At 35.5% G+C, this 16,852-nt stretch overlaps 1 protein-coding gene and 1 long non-coding RNA gene across 3 annotated transcripts in view; one reads left to right on the top strand and one right to left on the bottom strand.

The window, feature by feature from the left end:
• Positions 1-16,852, top strand: part of LOC115213017 (C-type mannose receptor 2-like) — a 261,506-nt gene that overhangs the window by 93,872 nt on the left and 150,782 nt on the right. For both annotated transcript variants that reach the window (XM_029781915.2, XM_029781914.2), the window contains exons 3-4: positions 9,291-9,430; positions 11,301-11,425. In XM_029781915.2, coding sequence (XP_029637775.1) covers positions 9,291-9,430; positions 11,301-11,425 — 265 coding nt within the window. The remainder of the gene's footprint in view (positions 1-9,290; positions 9,431-11,300; positions 11,426-16,852) is intronic.
• The window catches only part of LOC118763806, a 10,315-nt gene continuing 9,004 nt past the window's right edge, over positions 15,542-16,852 (bottom strand). Inside the window, exon 3 of the long non-coding RNA XR_004999555.1 lies at positions 15,542-15,661. This is a non-coding gene — a long non-coding RNA (uncharacterized LOC118763806). The remainder of the gene's footprint in view (positions 15,662-16,852) is intronic.

Raw genomic sequence — 16,852 nt, 5'->3', positions numbered from 1 at the left:
ATATGTTGGACAATGCTATACTTGGTCACCTAGCTGTTCCTCTTCAAATAAATATTCCCGGGCTACTGAGAATCATCAATGAGGTCTATGGAATTGAATAAACGCAATGGTCATGAATCGAAGAGCTTTCGTTATAGGTATGTTCGATCAGAGCGGAGCTAGTAATAAGCAAGGGCAACCAACTTAAATCCAATGAATGAGAGACGGCCTTTGGAGGCTCGTTCACCCAGCGAGAAATAGCAACCGAACTTCCCTCAGATCACACCCTATTGATTTAAATTATGGGAAAATATACTGAAAAAAGTAGTTTTATGCAAGCAATAAGACGAAAAAGACAAATCTATGCACATATGGTTTATGAAACATAATTTATCTTATATCATTAAATGGCTGGAAAATTTATTGATTTTGAAATATCAAAACAAACTATTAAATAAGCTCTTAGAATTAGCCTTCTCTTCATGCAGTCATAAACATTGGTATCTACTTAAAATCTTTAATGACATGCCATTAGGCGTAACAAGAAATTCCAATTGAACAAACCTCATTTTCGTTTTAATTCTTTATTTTCTCTCTATGTAGTATTTTGCGCATAGATAGTAATAATAAATATGACCCCATTTCTATGATAAATTTATAACTCCCTACATAAAACCATCAAGGGTATAACCAATAGACAGGAGAGGAAATCCCAATTGAATACACGTTTCCTTTTCGTTTTTGTTTTATTTTCTCTACAATTAGTACTCTACGTTTTAGAAGTAATGAAGTTGTTTCATACCATAAGGTCAGGGCTTCGCCTCATTATTGCAAATTGGCTGCGAACGCGAACTCTTCCGACGATTCCACCTGCACCTTCCTGTCATACCAGCCTAGCGCAACAGAGTGCTGCTCCGCCGTTCGTAAGTACTTGGTCACCTTGCTCTTCCTGTTCAAATAGATATGCCACGAGCTACTGAGAATCATCAATGAGGTCTATGGAACTGAATAGATGCACTTAATGATCCCTTGCTCAATGGGTCTCACAATGATAAGTTCCAACCCTGTTCCCCACCAAAAATTATTACGGAAATGTTTTGTTCCCATCCGCTTATTTATGAAAAGATAAATAAATGATGAAAGGAACGTTTCATATTCAAACTCGGAACTATGATACCTATTTCTTTACTACCCACAAGGGGCTAAACATAGCGGGGACAAACAAAGACGGACAAACGGATTAAGTCGATTGCATCGACCCCAGTACGTAACTGGTACTTAATTTATCGACCCCGAAAGGATGAAAGGCAAAGTCGCCCTCGGCGGAATTTGAACTCAGAACGTAGCGGCAGACGAAATACCTATTTCTTTACTACCCACAAGGGGCTAAACACAGAGGGGACAAACAAGGACAGACAAACAGATTAAGTCGATTACATCGACTCCAATGTGTAACTAGTACTTAATTTATCGACCCCGAAAGGATGAAAGGCAAAGTCGACCTCGACGGAATTTGAACTCAGAACATAAAGACAGACAAAATACCGCTAAGCATTTCGCCCGGCGTGCTAACGATTCCGCCAGCTCGCCGCGATACCGACGGTCTTAAATGAACGTCTTTTTCTCCTACTCTTTGCCAACATTTTTTTTAGTGACCCCATTTTTATATTTCAGCAATTTAAATTTTCCCCCACTTCAGACTCATTCGCTTCTTATGCTTCTTTATTTCTCTTTCTTTCTCATTCCCTCACCTCCTTTCTGCACATGCGTCCTCCATCATTGATAATATATTCTCTTATGCAAAGGCGGCGTGCTGACAGAAACGTTAGCACGCCGGGTGAAATGCTTAGCGGTATTTCGTCTGCCGCTACGTTCTGAGTTCAAATTCCGCCGAGGTCGACTTTGCCTTTCGTCCTTTCGGGCTCGATAAATAAAGTATCAGTTACGCACTGGTGTCGCGATGTAATCGACTTAATCCGTTTGTCTGTCCTTGTTTATCCCCTCTATGTTTAGCCCCCTGTGGGTAGTAAAGAAATAGATATTCGTCTGGCGTTATGTTCTGAGTTCAAATTCCGCCGAGGTCGACTTTGCCTTTCGTCCTTTCGGGGTCGATAAATAAAGTATCAGTTACGCACTGGTGTCGCGATGTAATCGACTTAATCCGTTTGTCTGTCCTTGTTTATCCCCTCTATGTTTAGCCCCTTGTGGGTAGTAAAGAAATAGATATTCGTCTGGCGTTATGTTCTGAGTTCAAATTCCGCTGAGGTGGACTTTACCTTTCATCCTTTCGGGGTCGATAAATTAAGTACCAGTTATGCACTGGAGTCGATGTAATCGACTTGATCCGTTTGTCTGACCTTGTTTGTCCCCTCTGTATTTGGCCCCTTGTGGGTAGTAAAGAAATATATATTTTCTTATGCCTAAAATGCAGCCGACCCACGAACTAACAACACACACACACTTTGTGTATGTGTGACCGATTTTGTTTATATACTTCGAGTTGCTTCTAATATATATATTTGAATTTTTTTTTTCTCTGGCATGAAACGTTACGACATGCCAGGGGATGGTTTTTTAAAAGCCATTTAGCATATAGTCATAGTCGGCGATATACCTTGCAGTAGGCTTGGTCGGTACGCAGCATTAAAAAGTCACAACAATTACGAAATATCGAAAAGGGCCCCGGTGTAAGTTGTCTCGCTTGTCTCTGATTTGCTTTCAGGTATTTTTAACAGGTATTGAGGATATATTCTCTAACGCCTAAAACGTAGCCGACCCCTAAACTAACAACACTCACTTTGTGCATGTGTGTCTGATTTTATGTATGTATATATATATATAATAGTTATCGCCATACTAATATGGCATTCTTATAAAAATAAGAAAAAAGCTGTCCGCTTATTAGCTCCATGAGGCCATCGCCTTAAGTTAGCTATTTGATACACAAACTGTATCCATATAACCTTCGAACAAGGGAGGTCAGTCGCTCCACACTACTTGACCGGCAGCTACAATACAGCTACAATACAGGGATATTGTTCGAAGGTTATATGGATACAGTTTGTGTATCAAATAGCTAACTTAAGGCGATGGCCTCATGGAGCTAATAGCGGACAGCTTTTTTCTTATTTTTATAAGATGCCATATTAGTATGGCGATAACTATTATATATATATAGATATATATATATATATATATATATATATATATTATATATATATATATAATATATATATATATGTATGTATGTATGTATGTATGTATGCATGCATGCATGTGTGTGTGTGTATGTGTAATTCGTAAAGAAAATATCTAATCCTGCCAGGTAAATATTTTGGAGCTAAATTAAGGAGGAAGATTTTGAAACTTTAATGAGGCAGTTGTCTTAAAGAAAATAAATATTTTACAACCAGATCGTCCAAAAAGCTTTAAGGTTCCATTGGTTAGTTTGTCTCATTAGACTGCTTACACGTGATGTATTAAAAATTCATGGAAACGGAAATGAGGGTTATTTTGGTGAAACCAAACCTTTCGAAAATAAATCATTTAGCTCTGGTTTTAATTTCATTGAGTGGCATCTCCTGCTAGTATCTTCTAAGATAGCCCACAACGTGACCTTAGTTTTGTGAATGAAATTTATTAGGCGGAAATTGCAGAAGTCCTGAGAAGACGGACGTGAGCGGAAACATGCAACTACATCCATAATACACACACGCGCGCTCACACTTCACACACACACACGCACACACACACACATACACACACACACACACACACACACACACACACACACACACACACACATACTTACATATAGTGATATGTTTACGCATATAAATGTATGGATGGATGGATTTATATCGGTGTAGGACAAAAATCGGTTTGTCGAGCAAACATCCGTTTTGGTGTCCGTCGTCACTCATTGATCCCATTATATCTAGATCAACTTTCCCTCTTATTGATAAAATAAATACCACGCGAAGTATTTGGGTTGATATGAGTAAATGAAAACCCTTAAAGAACAAATTAAATCAATAACGCGATTTCAAATGGTATTTGATTTGTTGTCTAGCCTTTTGTGAATCCTGTTCGAATAGTTTTCATTGAACAAGAAGGCGGCGAGATGGCAGAAACGTTAGCACACCGGGCGAAATGCGTAGCCGTATTTCGTCTGTCGTTACGTTCTGAGTTCAAATTCCGCCGAGGTCGACTTTGCCTTTCATCCTTTCGGGGTCGATAAATTAAGTACCAGTTACGCACGGGGGTCTATGTAATCGACCTATGTCTGTCCTTCTTTGTCCCCTCTGTGTTTAGCCCCTTGTGGGTAGTAAAGAAATAGGTATGTAATGAATGACATACCAACCTCAAATATCTTATTTTTTATTTCTGACAATGTGTATCTAGGACATGGTTTGAGGGGAGATATAGCTGCTATTTCTAGGTGAAGCCAATTAACTTAGCTTCATATCAACCTCTTAGAAAAGATGTGACGTCACATCTTGAGTATTTTGTTTTTTACTTTCTGAAAGTTTCGAACTCCATTGTTGTTATTGTTTAACACCAGGCCAAGCCTAAAGCAAGAGAACGTATGATCAAAAACATTCCAGTCATGAACACACCGTAAGTTAAAGCATATCTATAATTATCTTATATGATGTAATCTTCCATTTTTAGGGACAGTGGTAGCTATTTCAAGCAAGCTGAGCGACCGCTTAGAGGTTTCCTCGTTAGCACGTTCACTAAGAGTATTATTTGAGCAAGCAATCGAATAAAACTGTATATTCACATTTATCTAGTTAGTGGAGGCACATGGCCAAGTGCTTAGAGCAGCGGACTCGCGGTATAGGGATCGCGGGCCTGAATCTCAGGCCGGGTGATGTGTGTGTTTCTTGAGCGAAAACACCTAAGCTCCACGCGGCTCTGGCAGAAGGTAATGACGAACTTATGTTGACTCTTTCGCCACAACCTATACGCCAAGGAAACCGGGAAACCGGCCCTTATGAGCCAAGCGTGGCTCGAAAAGGGACAAACAACAAAACAATTTATCTAGTTGGAAATAACAACCATATCTCCCTCAAATCATACCGTACTCTCTTAGAAAAATATGCATTCAGTAGCATGATCATCAACAGAACTACGGTGGAGCGGCATTGGATTGCTACGGTTAGAATGCCTATGATCATTAGTCTGCTTGATCAGGGTTGACCTGGGGCTAAACAAAAACAGCACTAAAAAAATTGAAATTCTTCCAATTTGATGTTTTACCTAATGTAATGTTTCTGTAATTATGATTGTGAGAAATGATTAAGAACAGAGGATAAAATGTTTCACGGTTTCACGTTATCTCGTCAAGGATAGACAGAGTACAAGACTTAGCAAATGCTGGGCTCCAATTAGTCAATTATAAAATCCAACAGAGTTTGTACATAATTATATGTTTAATTGTTTTGTGTTCCCGGGTCATTTCTCATCGAACAGACCTATAATCAAAAGCAATGTAGTCGAGACCATCACATTTTTATTAGTTTCAAAACGGTGTGTTGTAATTTGAGGGAGATTTGACTGTTATTTCAAGTTTTTTTTTAGAACACACAAACACATGCACACATTCACTCATACATACAAATCTGTAAAACTTTCCAAAAGTTTATCGTTTAAGTATATATGAGCATATCTAGGCATGCAACTATATGCATGTGAATACATGAACAAGACAAAACATTCAAATCCGCACATTTACATACATACATACATACATACACACACACACACATACATACATACTACATACATACATACATACATACATACATAATGCATACATACATACATACATACATACATACAATGATCGCTTCATTTCTGTCAAACGCAAATAAATAAATAAAATAAAAATGAAAGATCTTAGTCTTTGATATTCGATTTTTTTTTTGCGTTCGGGGTGAAACTACTTTGTTGTACCGTTACAATCATTAGAATCTTCAAGAAGAGAGAGAGAGAAAAAAAGAAGAAAGAAAACGGAGAAGAGAAATAAAAATGGTTTTAAAAACTACTAGAAGTACGAGTTCGCAGAAATTGTTAATTAGAGCTAAAAAAAAGGCATAAGTAAGAGGAAATACCACCGTATATCAGGTGTCTGCTTCAGAAATTATGAAAGGTAACTGACAACTGTAATTGTAGCACATGTAGTGAAAAAGAAGTTAAAGATGGAAGATTTGAGTTGCCATGTTTGTAGTAATTGATAACACAGTGAATGTATTAGAACACGTATGTTTTAATACATGTTCTAATAGAGTTGTATGTAACAGTCACACACACACACACACACACACACACACACACAACACACACACACACACAAAGGCATAGCAATTAGTTAATTGGTTCTCAGGAACTAAGGTAAAAAATAATTGACGACAGTATGTTAAATTGGATAAAATTGATGAGAGATTTGAGGAACTGGGGGAGAAAAAAAAGAAAAGATTGGAAGATTTGTAGAAGAGGACATAACTGAAAAAAAATAAGGGAACAGAGAAGAAGGATAATATGGTTTATGAACTTGAGGATGAAGGATCCTAAGACAAGGCTAAGAAAAGTTTGACGTAGGGGCTTAGTCTTGCCAATATATGGAAGAATAAGTGGTCATTTATGTTTTACAGAAAATTATGTATTTTATGGCGTTAGATTAGATAAGATACGGAAGAGGGAAAGGTCACACCAAGATCACTTTCTTGTCTGGTTTAAGGAGAGGAAGGGGAAAGAAAAAGGAGATTTTGAGGGTAGGAAAAAGCCTCAACAATGCAAAGGATCACATTGATTGAAAAAAATGTAATTTGTTTTGCACGAGACCTGACAAATAAATAATGAGAAAAACAACAAAATATGTGATAATAATCCGAACGAAGAAGAGCTGGAAAAATTTTGAAGGAGCCTCCTTTAGAAAACAAATATATCGTAAAAGAGACGATGGAGAATAATAGCGGTGTAGGTAAGCTGCTACAGAATATTAAAGAAAACGATTTAACATATAATGGACTAGCACTATGACCCGGCAACGCCGGGTCATAGTGCTAGTGCATACATATACAGCTGCGTGCATGCGCACATACACGCGAGTGCTGTCCAAATCTCTGACCAATCACACACAGCTAGCTGGCATTCAATTGGCGTATCAAGTTTCAGGCATTTTGATTGGGTTTTGGATAGAAAATTCACAAAAAAGTCACTTCTATTGATTTTTTAATGGCTTTGCGGGGTGACCGGGCAAATGTAAAGATATGCACGACCACCCTTGGACGGTTTTGAATGACCATAGAAAGTGCGAGCCCTGTAACTGAAAAATTGTGGATTTGTATAAAGGACACACACACACACACAGACATTTTGCTGTTTATATATAGAGAGATATATAGTTCGCTAAGTAACTATAAGCAGTGTACTGAATCAAGGAAGTTCAAGCGTTTGTTACTGAATGCGATAAGCAGTGTGAATAAAATTCCAGAGTTAAATTTTGGCACAAGGCCAGCAATTTCGGGGGATGGAGTAAAACTGAACGCAAAACATAAGATGGACGAAATACCGCAAAGCATTTTGCCCCCGGTGTGGTAAGAGTTCTGCTAGCTCGTTGTCCCATCCAGATATTATAATATGAACAGAAGCTTGAACGAAGGCATAGATTAATCAGTAGCTGCGAGATTAACTTAAATACATATATTACATTTAGAAATGATAGGTCATACAAACAAGTAAAAAATGTTATTTCAACTAACTTTGTAGTGAACCAATAATAGAAAAATTTTGAAGAAAGTCCCGACAAAAGAACATAGTATTAACAGTTGAACTGTGTTATAACAGAGCTACATATAGGGAAGTGAGTTACGAGAGAATAAATGGAATTATTAAAGAAGATCGTAATAGATTTACAGATATAGTCATATGAGATGATTTTAATAGAGTTCTATCGACCGGAACATTTTCAATTCAAACAACATAGCGCAAAAATGTTTTAGATGTAGTATTGGATTGCTTTGCAATATGGTACATAAATGAGCCTACTAAAGGCTAAGTAAACTTGATTTATTTCTGAGTAAAGAACGTTTGATCATAGAAGATTTGAAAGTAAATCTTCCCTTTGTAGCTCCGATCATAATGCGATTCAATTCGACATTCTTATTGAAATTTTGAGAAAAAATTGGAATGCGGGATATTACGGTTATTGAAATGCAGAAGAAAAAAAATATGGAATTTATACAGACAAAATAAGATTTTAAGAGATAAAAGTGCTACTGAAAAGTGGGTGACGTTTATATAAGTGATGCAGGAAGGGATTAAAAGTTTCTTCCTATGAAAGAAGGGAAGTTGGACACAAGAAACCTATGCAATTTCGCAGGAATGCTTATGGTGCTGGTAAGAGTAATCTTTAATGAGTGAAACGCTGCCTATAAAACAAAAATGTATCAAGATTCTACGGTTTAGACAGAGGAACCAAAATTACATGATAGGAGAAAACAGGAATGAGAAATCGCAAATGTTGCAAAAACATAAAGAATGTTTCTATTTTACGTTTATATGATTGATTGATTCCAGTTTCAGCTTATGAGCTGTGGCCATGCTGGGGCACCGCCATTTGTTTTGCAAGATTTCTGATGTGAAATCGTGTGTTGAAACAGATATTGTTGTATTTAGGAATGGTCATTTTGCCAGTTTAGCCAATAAAAACACACGCACTATATATGTGGTATTACTTTGCTTCAGCGTTATTTACTTTTTACTTTAATCTTAATCTTATTTCGGCCAGAGTTCTTTCTTCACACTTCTGTGACCTCATCAGTGGTCCTTTGCTTTCTTCTTTCTTATTTGTGTGTCTCTCCTTACTAACGGTCAGCCATTTTGTATTTTGTATTGTTGTTGATGTTGTCACTCGTGTTGTTGTTGTCGTCGTACATATTGAAATTCAAACGTATTTTTGTGAACGACTTTTCAATCTCGGATAGGCATTTTAGAAATACACACGATTACATCCATAGATATCTTTGTCTTCCTATTTATCAAAGTGGAGCCGGTTCTGAGAGACGGGGAGCGGGGAAATCGTTTCTAGTACTTGACAGGTACTTTGTCATCCTCTGAAGGAGTTAAATGCAAAGAGCTGGAACAATTATCACAAGTTATTTGTCCGATGCTCGAATGATCTTACCAAACGACTGTCTTTACTAGAGTGGAGGGTATGACAATAACAAAACAATTATAATTAAAGTATAATCACCTTTATTGTTCCTTTTAAAACTTATTTTTAACCTTTTTTTTATTTGTAGAACTGGATTTTAACACAGATTGGCAAAGTTCAGTCAACTGATACTCTGCGAACGAGTGAGTGGTGGCTTGGTCTAAATGACCGCAAGAAGGAACTGAAATGGGTATGGACAGATGGTACCCCTATTGCTGAAAAAGCCATGTAAGTTAAGTCATGTAAGCCATGTAAGAAAATATCTGTTTCTTTATTACCCACAAAGCCATGTAAGCCATGTAAGAAAATATCTGTTTCTTTATTACCCACAAGGGGCTAAACACAGAGGGGACAAACAAGGACAAACAAACGGATTAAGTCGATTACATCGACCCCAGTGCGTAACTGGTACTTAATTTATCGACCCCGAAAGGATGAAAGGCAAAGTCGACCTCGGCGGAATTTGAACTCACAACGTAGCGACGGGCGAAATACCGCGAACAACTTCGCCCGGTGTGCTAACGTTTCTGCCAGCTCGCCGCCTTATCTTATACAAATATCTCCAACATAAGACAGATGAAATAGCAATTCTCTTTTTTTACTTAATCCCTATTTTCATTCATGAACTTTTCCAGATGCATGACTGTGTAGTTAAGAAGCTCACTTTGAAACTGCGCGGTTTCGGGTTCAATCTCACTGGGTTTTCTAATATACATCACAATGGCTCAAATAGCTCTCACCAGATGACACTGATATTGTAGGCTTTTTGCACAAGTGTCACTGCTCATGTGACGCTGAAAAATAACTTGGTGAGGAAATACTGCTACGCACAAATGGTCAGCTGATTTTGTGTGGGCGGAAAAGTAGAGAAAGAGGTGTCCCTCCGTATAAGTGTGTCTGTCACCAGAGCGAACACAAATGGACGAGAAGCTCCAAGTAATTCATTATCAAAATTATATTCTTCAATAAAATTGGTAAATCAAAATGTAAAAGAACAAACTGAAAATAAATTAAGGAGTAAAGAAAGAAGATTGGTGAAAATTAACAATATGAGCGCAAAAAGTAGAGCAACTGTAACAAGACTGAAATATTAGAAAAAGGAGTTATTTAAAAATAAAAAAAATAAAAGCAAATACAAAGTAACTGAAAAAGAACAGAATAAAAAATTCAAATAAGGAGTAACTGAAGAACAGAATGAAAGAATAGGAGTGTATTTTACTTGCTTCATGTATTGAATTGCGGCCAAACTGGGGCACCAATGGCCCTAGTACTTATTTTTCTTTTTTTAAGTCTGGATCTTTTAAGTCGGATCTTTACCTTTTGAACGGCAGATCGAGAAATTAATTTTTTGTAACTAAACACTTTCAAACTTTGGTAGAATGTGTCATATAAAACATCTTTTACTCTTAGTGTTGTTGAGAAAAGTTTATATGTTCAAAGTTATTTCGTGTTAAAGGTGTCGTATTTCGGTAATTTCAACCAATCAATGACGTGTGTTCAGCTGAATAAAATTACTGCTGTTGTTTGTCAACAACAACTTCCGTCATATAAAACATCTTTTACTAAGAGTAAAAGAGGTTTTATATGATACATTCTACCAGTGTCGGAAATTTGAAAGTGTTCTGTCACAAAAAAATTAAGTTCTCAATCTGCTGGTCTCTTTTGCCGAGCCACTAAGTTACATTGGTATAAGCAAACTAACATCAGTCATCAAGTTGTGTGCAACACACAAACAAACACACACACACAACACACACACACACACACACAACACACACACACACACACACACCACACACACACACACACACACACACACACACACACACACGATATACGTCTGCAATGCTGAAATAATTTGTATATTAGTTTTTTACCTTTTAACCTAATAATTTTTGTCTTGTGTTTCTCGTTATCTTTATTTTATCACTCACTCAATCTCTCTATTTCTCTCTCTCTCCCTTACACACACACACACACACACACACACACACTCACAGAGACCTACAGTCCAATAGTTTTCATGATCCCATTCGCCCTATTTTCTTTTAGCTGTCTTGAAACAGTTTCAATTGATTTTTATTCTGTTCTATTTCAGAGTTTGGAACGACCATGAACCAAATAACTGGGGTGGAACTGAATGGTGTGCTGAGATCTGGGGGCACGGCCTCAATGACAAATCTTGCTCTATAGTTCAAGCCTATATCTGCGAGAGGCCAAAAAGTAAGACAACCTTACGCATAAATTTAAGTACAGACATTCCCAATCCAGAGTGGACGCATTCATGTTCAGAATTTCAGCTTGATTCGCTAATTCTGTCAAACTCTAATCTATGTTTTTTAAGACGCGTTATATGTTTGTTTGTGTACAGATATTTATGTAAACATGTATACATACATGTATATATATCATATATATATATATATATATATATACATACATATAACCAAAAAATAAGCAACAAGAATGGATCCGGTAATTTAGTACAATTGTTTCATACTATAACAATTTATTAAAGCTGCAAATATTACAGCAATATAATATGTCAAGTAATCTTCAGCTAATTTCATATAGGTTTTCCAATAATGTAAGTTCTCAAATCAATTAGTAACATCTTAGAGAGTGTAAATATACCGATAAAGTTGTGGATATAAATTTCAGGAAACATGGAGATGCCAGTCAGGCCACGATTAAGTTCGCATATATATATATATATATATATATATATATTATATATATACATATATATGTATATTATATATATATACATATATATATATAATATATATATATTATATATATAATATATATATATAATATATAATATTTGTGTGTGTACATATGTTTATGTAAACATGTATACATACATGAGCATATATATATACACATACAATTGTATTTATTATATTTGTGTGTGTGTGTGTGTGTGTGTGTGTGTAAATAGCCGTATATGTATGTAAGTGTATATCTACATATACTATGAAAGACACACACGTAGTGTGTATACATGTATGTGTAAGTGTATATGTGTATATATAACTATTTTTATTTATGAAGCATGCATGCCAGTTAAATTCTTTTTTTTTTTTGTTTTCATTACCGTTTTCGGTGGCATACAAGTTCCACCAGCGTGTAAGATGTCCAACAAATTCAATTTCAGCCGGGAATATTAAAACGAATTCTTACTGTACTTAATTAAACGTTTATTGTTTATTGAATATGTAGCGAGTAGTGTAGCAGAGGAAAATAAAACTTGATCAAGGCATGCGATGAGGGAATGACATCTGGAGCAAAGACAAGGAGCACAAGAAGGATGCTGAATGGTTGCAAGAACTGAAGCAAACAGTAGTCTGTACAAAACAAGCAGAATTAGTCATTTAAGTTAGGGTAGTGAAGGAAATCAGCAAAAAGATGAGCAACTGGAAGGCCCCGGGACCAGATGAAGTTCAAGGCTACTGGATCAAAAGATTTGGTGAATGTCATGCACGAATATCTAGGCAACTCAACACTTTTCAGATGGTCGGATGTAATTTAAGCTAATTTTTGACTGCTACTTCTAGTAGATCGAATGATCTCATAGGGGCAATGCAGTTGGTTCGTTATATTATTTTTTTAATTACTGATGTTGCTTTACCCCTGGTGTTCAGTGTCTCTGTGTATAAGCTTTGTGTATATTTTGGTTTCCAATGTATCTTCCAAGAAGGGCAGAGAATTCGCAGAATCGGTAGAGCAACAGAAAAATTTCTTGAGTCAAAGATAAAATGCATTGGTTACGCCTCTTTTCAGTCTTACTTAAAAATCCTCCTTGAGACTTTGACTTTCATCCTTATGGGGTTGATGAAACAAAGTACCAGTCACGCACCGATGTCCGTCAAATCAACTATACGCTTCCAACTAAATGTGTGACCTTGACCGAAATCATTAGATCTTCCACGTCGTCGGTGTTTGGCAAAATAGTAGCGAGTCGTATTAGATGAATTTGTTTTTCAACTTTTCGGGGGTTGTTGAAATATGGCATCGATAAAACTGGCACTACTCGCCCATCCTCGATTTTTGTTATACTGTGTCGTATAAAGAGAACTTGATGACTTCCACAATTCTCAAACAACATGTTTATGCCATTAACAAATGATTTCTATCTAGTTGCGTTTTGTATCGCACACTAATATCTGTTGCAAACGATATATACATATATGTATATATATATATATATATATATATATATATATATAGATATATATATATATATATATATATATATATATATATATATATATACATACTATATATATATATATATATATATATTATATATATATATATATACATACATATATATATATATATACACACACATTTGCATATATACATACATTAATATATTCATATATATATATATATCCACATACACACACATACATAGATAAACACAGACACATATATACATATATAAAAAGTATATATATATACACATCTAAATACATAAATACATTCGCATATATTCATACATCAATATATTCATATATATATATATATATATCCACATACACACACATACATAGATAAACACTCACACATTAAATAAATATATATATATATATATATATATATATATAATATATATATATATATATATATATACATACTTACATGCTTAGTTACATACATATAAACACACACACACACACAAACACACACACACACATACACACACACGCACAAACACTTTATCAGGCTGTGTGATATTAGTATGTCGCCCATAACAGTTATGATGTCTGCAACCTTCACGTCTGCATATGAATTTCTAAATTACATTAGACCATCTTAAGTTTATTCAGTGGCTTGTAACTCGTGCTTTTGTTGCTTACGAGAAGTAATTTTTTTTTTAAAAGTTCCGTGTTATTGCAATATATTGTTACTGTCAGTTTATGGTTGGGTGTGTTGCAGGCTCTGTTCTCTTTGAGCTGTGTTTAGATAACGTAGTCATCTATTCTATAATCATGGTGTGTTTGGTTCATTTAATAAGCTTTATGTGTAGTTTGTTTCTATTAGTCGGTTGTGACTGTTGTATTTACTGTTTTGAACTTGTTTCTTTTTTGTAATGTTGTCATAGTAATTTGTTTTCATATCTGTTTGTTTTATTCAATTAATGTCATTCTGTAAGTTATATATATATATAGCTTTTTATTTGGCGGAGGTGGATCTGAATGTTCGTTTGAGTGGAAATTTTACAACTACGAATAACTACTCTCTGGACATTCATTATCTATCTCTATGCATGTACAAGCATTTATTTGGTCTGCTTTCCGTTCCTACATTTATATCTAATCTATGTCTAAAAATAAAATTGTGGAGTTGCCTGAATTTTTACTTACGACAGATATTAAAGTATTGAACAGAAGTTATTTTCCCGGGGTTGGTTTCTCATGTACATGTATTTATTGGGTGCCTAATCGAATGATTAACAATCTCGAGATTTAGGGTTCAAATCCACTGCGCGGTATCTTAGACAAGTGTTTTCTAGTATAATCTTGAGTTGACTAATGTCTTGTGAAAGAAGTTATGCATGCAGACGTGGCTGTGTGGTAAGAGTCTTGCTTCCCAACCACATAGTTCCGGGTTCAGTCCCACTATGTGGTACTTTGGGCAAGTGTTTTCTTCTATAGCCTCGGACCAACCCCAAAGCCTTGTGAGTGGATGAAAGAAGTATATATATATATATATATAATATATATATATATATATATATATATATGAATATATATATATTAGAGAAAATCAACTATTATGCAATTCAAACAATGATAGACATAAAACAAATCTTAAATAAAAAATAAAAAATATTTTTTTAAACAATATAACTAGATCACAAAAAGTACAAAAATGAATAAACTAGGAATACAATAGAGTATTAGGTAACAATCCGATTATGTAACCGACACTCATCAGAGGTAGCCGATGTAGAACCAAATCCGATTCCATATCTGCTACCTCTGATGAGTGTAGGGTTATATAATCAGATTCTTGCCTGATACTCCGTTGTACCCAAAATCTCGAGATTGTTAATCATTCAATTAGGCACCCAATTAATACATGTATATGAGAAACTAGCTCTGGGAAAATAAAAAAATATATTTTATTTAAGATTTGTTTTATGTCTATCATTGTTTTAATTGCATAATAGTGGTTTTTCTCTAATTTATATATTACATATTTATATTGTGAAATTTGATTTAATACTAAATTGTATTTTTCCCTGTAAGTTTGGAGTTATACTCCCTAATATTATTATTATCATATATATGTGTGTGTGTGTATGTGCGTGCGCGATCGCGCGTGTGTATGTATATGTAAGTCGTTTAAAAGTCCATAAATCAAGAAAAAATGCACTTGTATATCTGTCAAAAGAGTGGGTATATTATCTTAAGTGTACAGTATTATATATCCATCACGGCCAATCTTACCAATTGGTTTCGCACTAGGGGTAGAACGGAGTGTCAGGCAACTATCCGATTATGTAACCCTACACTCATCAGAGGTAACAGATATGGAATCGGATTTGGTTCTATATCGGCTACCTCTGATGAGTGTCGGGTTACATAATCGGATTGTTACCTAAATACTCTGTTGTATTCCTAGTGAAAAACCCACTGGTAAGATCGGCCGTAATAAATATACTGTGTAATACTGTACACTTCGGATAACATATATATGTGTGTGTGTGTTTGTGTGTGTGTTTGTCCCCCACCACCGCTTGACAACCGGTGTTGTGTCTACGTTCCCGTAAATTAGCAGTTCGGCAACAGGGACCAATAGAATAAGTACCAGGCTTAAAAACAACCAAGCAACAAAGCACTGGAGTTGATTCGTTCAACTTAAACATTGTTCAAAGCGGTGCTCCAGCATGACCGTAGTCTAGTGAGTGAAACAAGTAAAAGATATAAGATAAAAGATTCCGAAACCAGACAGAAGCTCATTAGTTCAACTCAACTTGTTATTCAAAGCTGTTTGGCTTCGTCATATATATTATTGCACTGATTCTGCTATGTTAAGTGAACAACTGCCATTTGGAAACCCGGTCACAATATTATAACAGAGAATAAGTACCTTTGATGATAGAACAAATCGAATACTAATTCGTCGAGACGAAGGTATGATCCCTCTATTCATACAATAATATCTATTCTTTGACACCTGTGAGCGAGTAATTAGCCATATTTACTCTTTTACTTGTTTCGGTAATTTGACTGCGGCCATGCTGGAGCACCGCCTTTAATCGAGCAACTCGACCCCGGGACTTATTCTTTTGTAAGCCCAGTACTTATTCTATCAGTCATATTTGTATGATCTTCTACACATTTTGACGAGTTTCGTATTTTATCATCGGTTTTCCTGTGCCTTTCGTAAAGACACTAAAACCCCTGCAAGGTAATGCATATCCTGCTGTAAAAATAGATTATCGTATTTATTGAACAGTATTTCTTTAAATCAACTCAAATATTTATGGAATTATGATAGTAAATCATTTTGATTAATAATCATTACTTTAAAAAAAAAATAACCAAAAATATCACTGTTTCGTATCAGTAGTTATTGAGATACTTTAGCGGTCATTCAAGCATTCAAGCCACTAAACTGCATAAAAATTGT

The sequence above is a fragment of the Octopus sinensis genome, linkage group LG6, assembly GCF_006345805.1.
Source record: "Octopus sinensis linkage group LG6, ASM634580v1, whole genome shotgun sequence".
Taxonomy (NCBI): Eukaryota; Metazoa; Mollusca; class Cephalopoda; order Octopoda; family Octopodidae; genus Octopus; species Octopus sinensis.
Note: the sequence above shows the minus strand (reverse complement) of the source record. Positions and strands in the feature narration are given on the sequence as shown.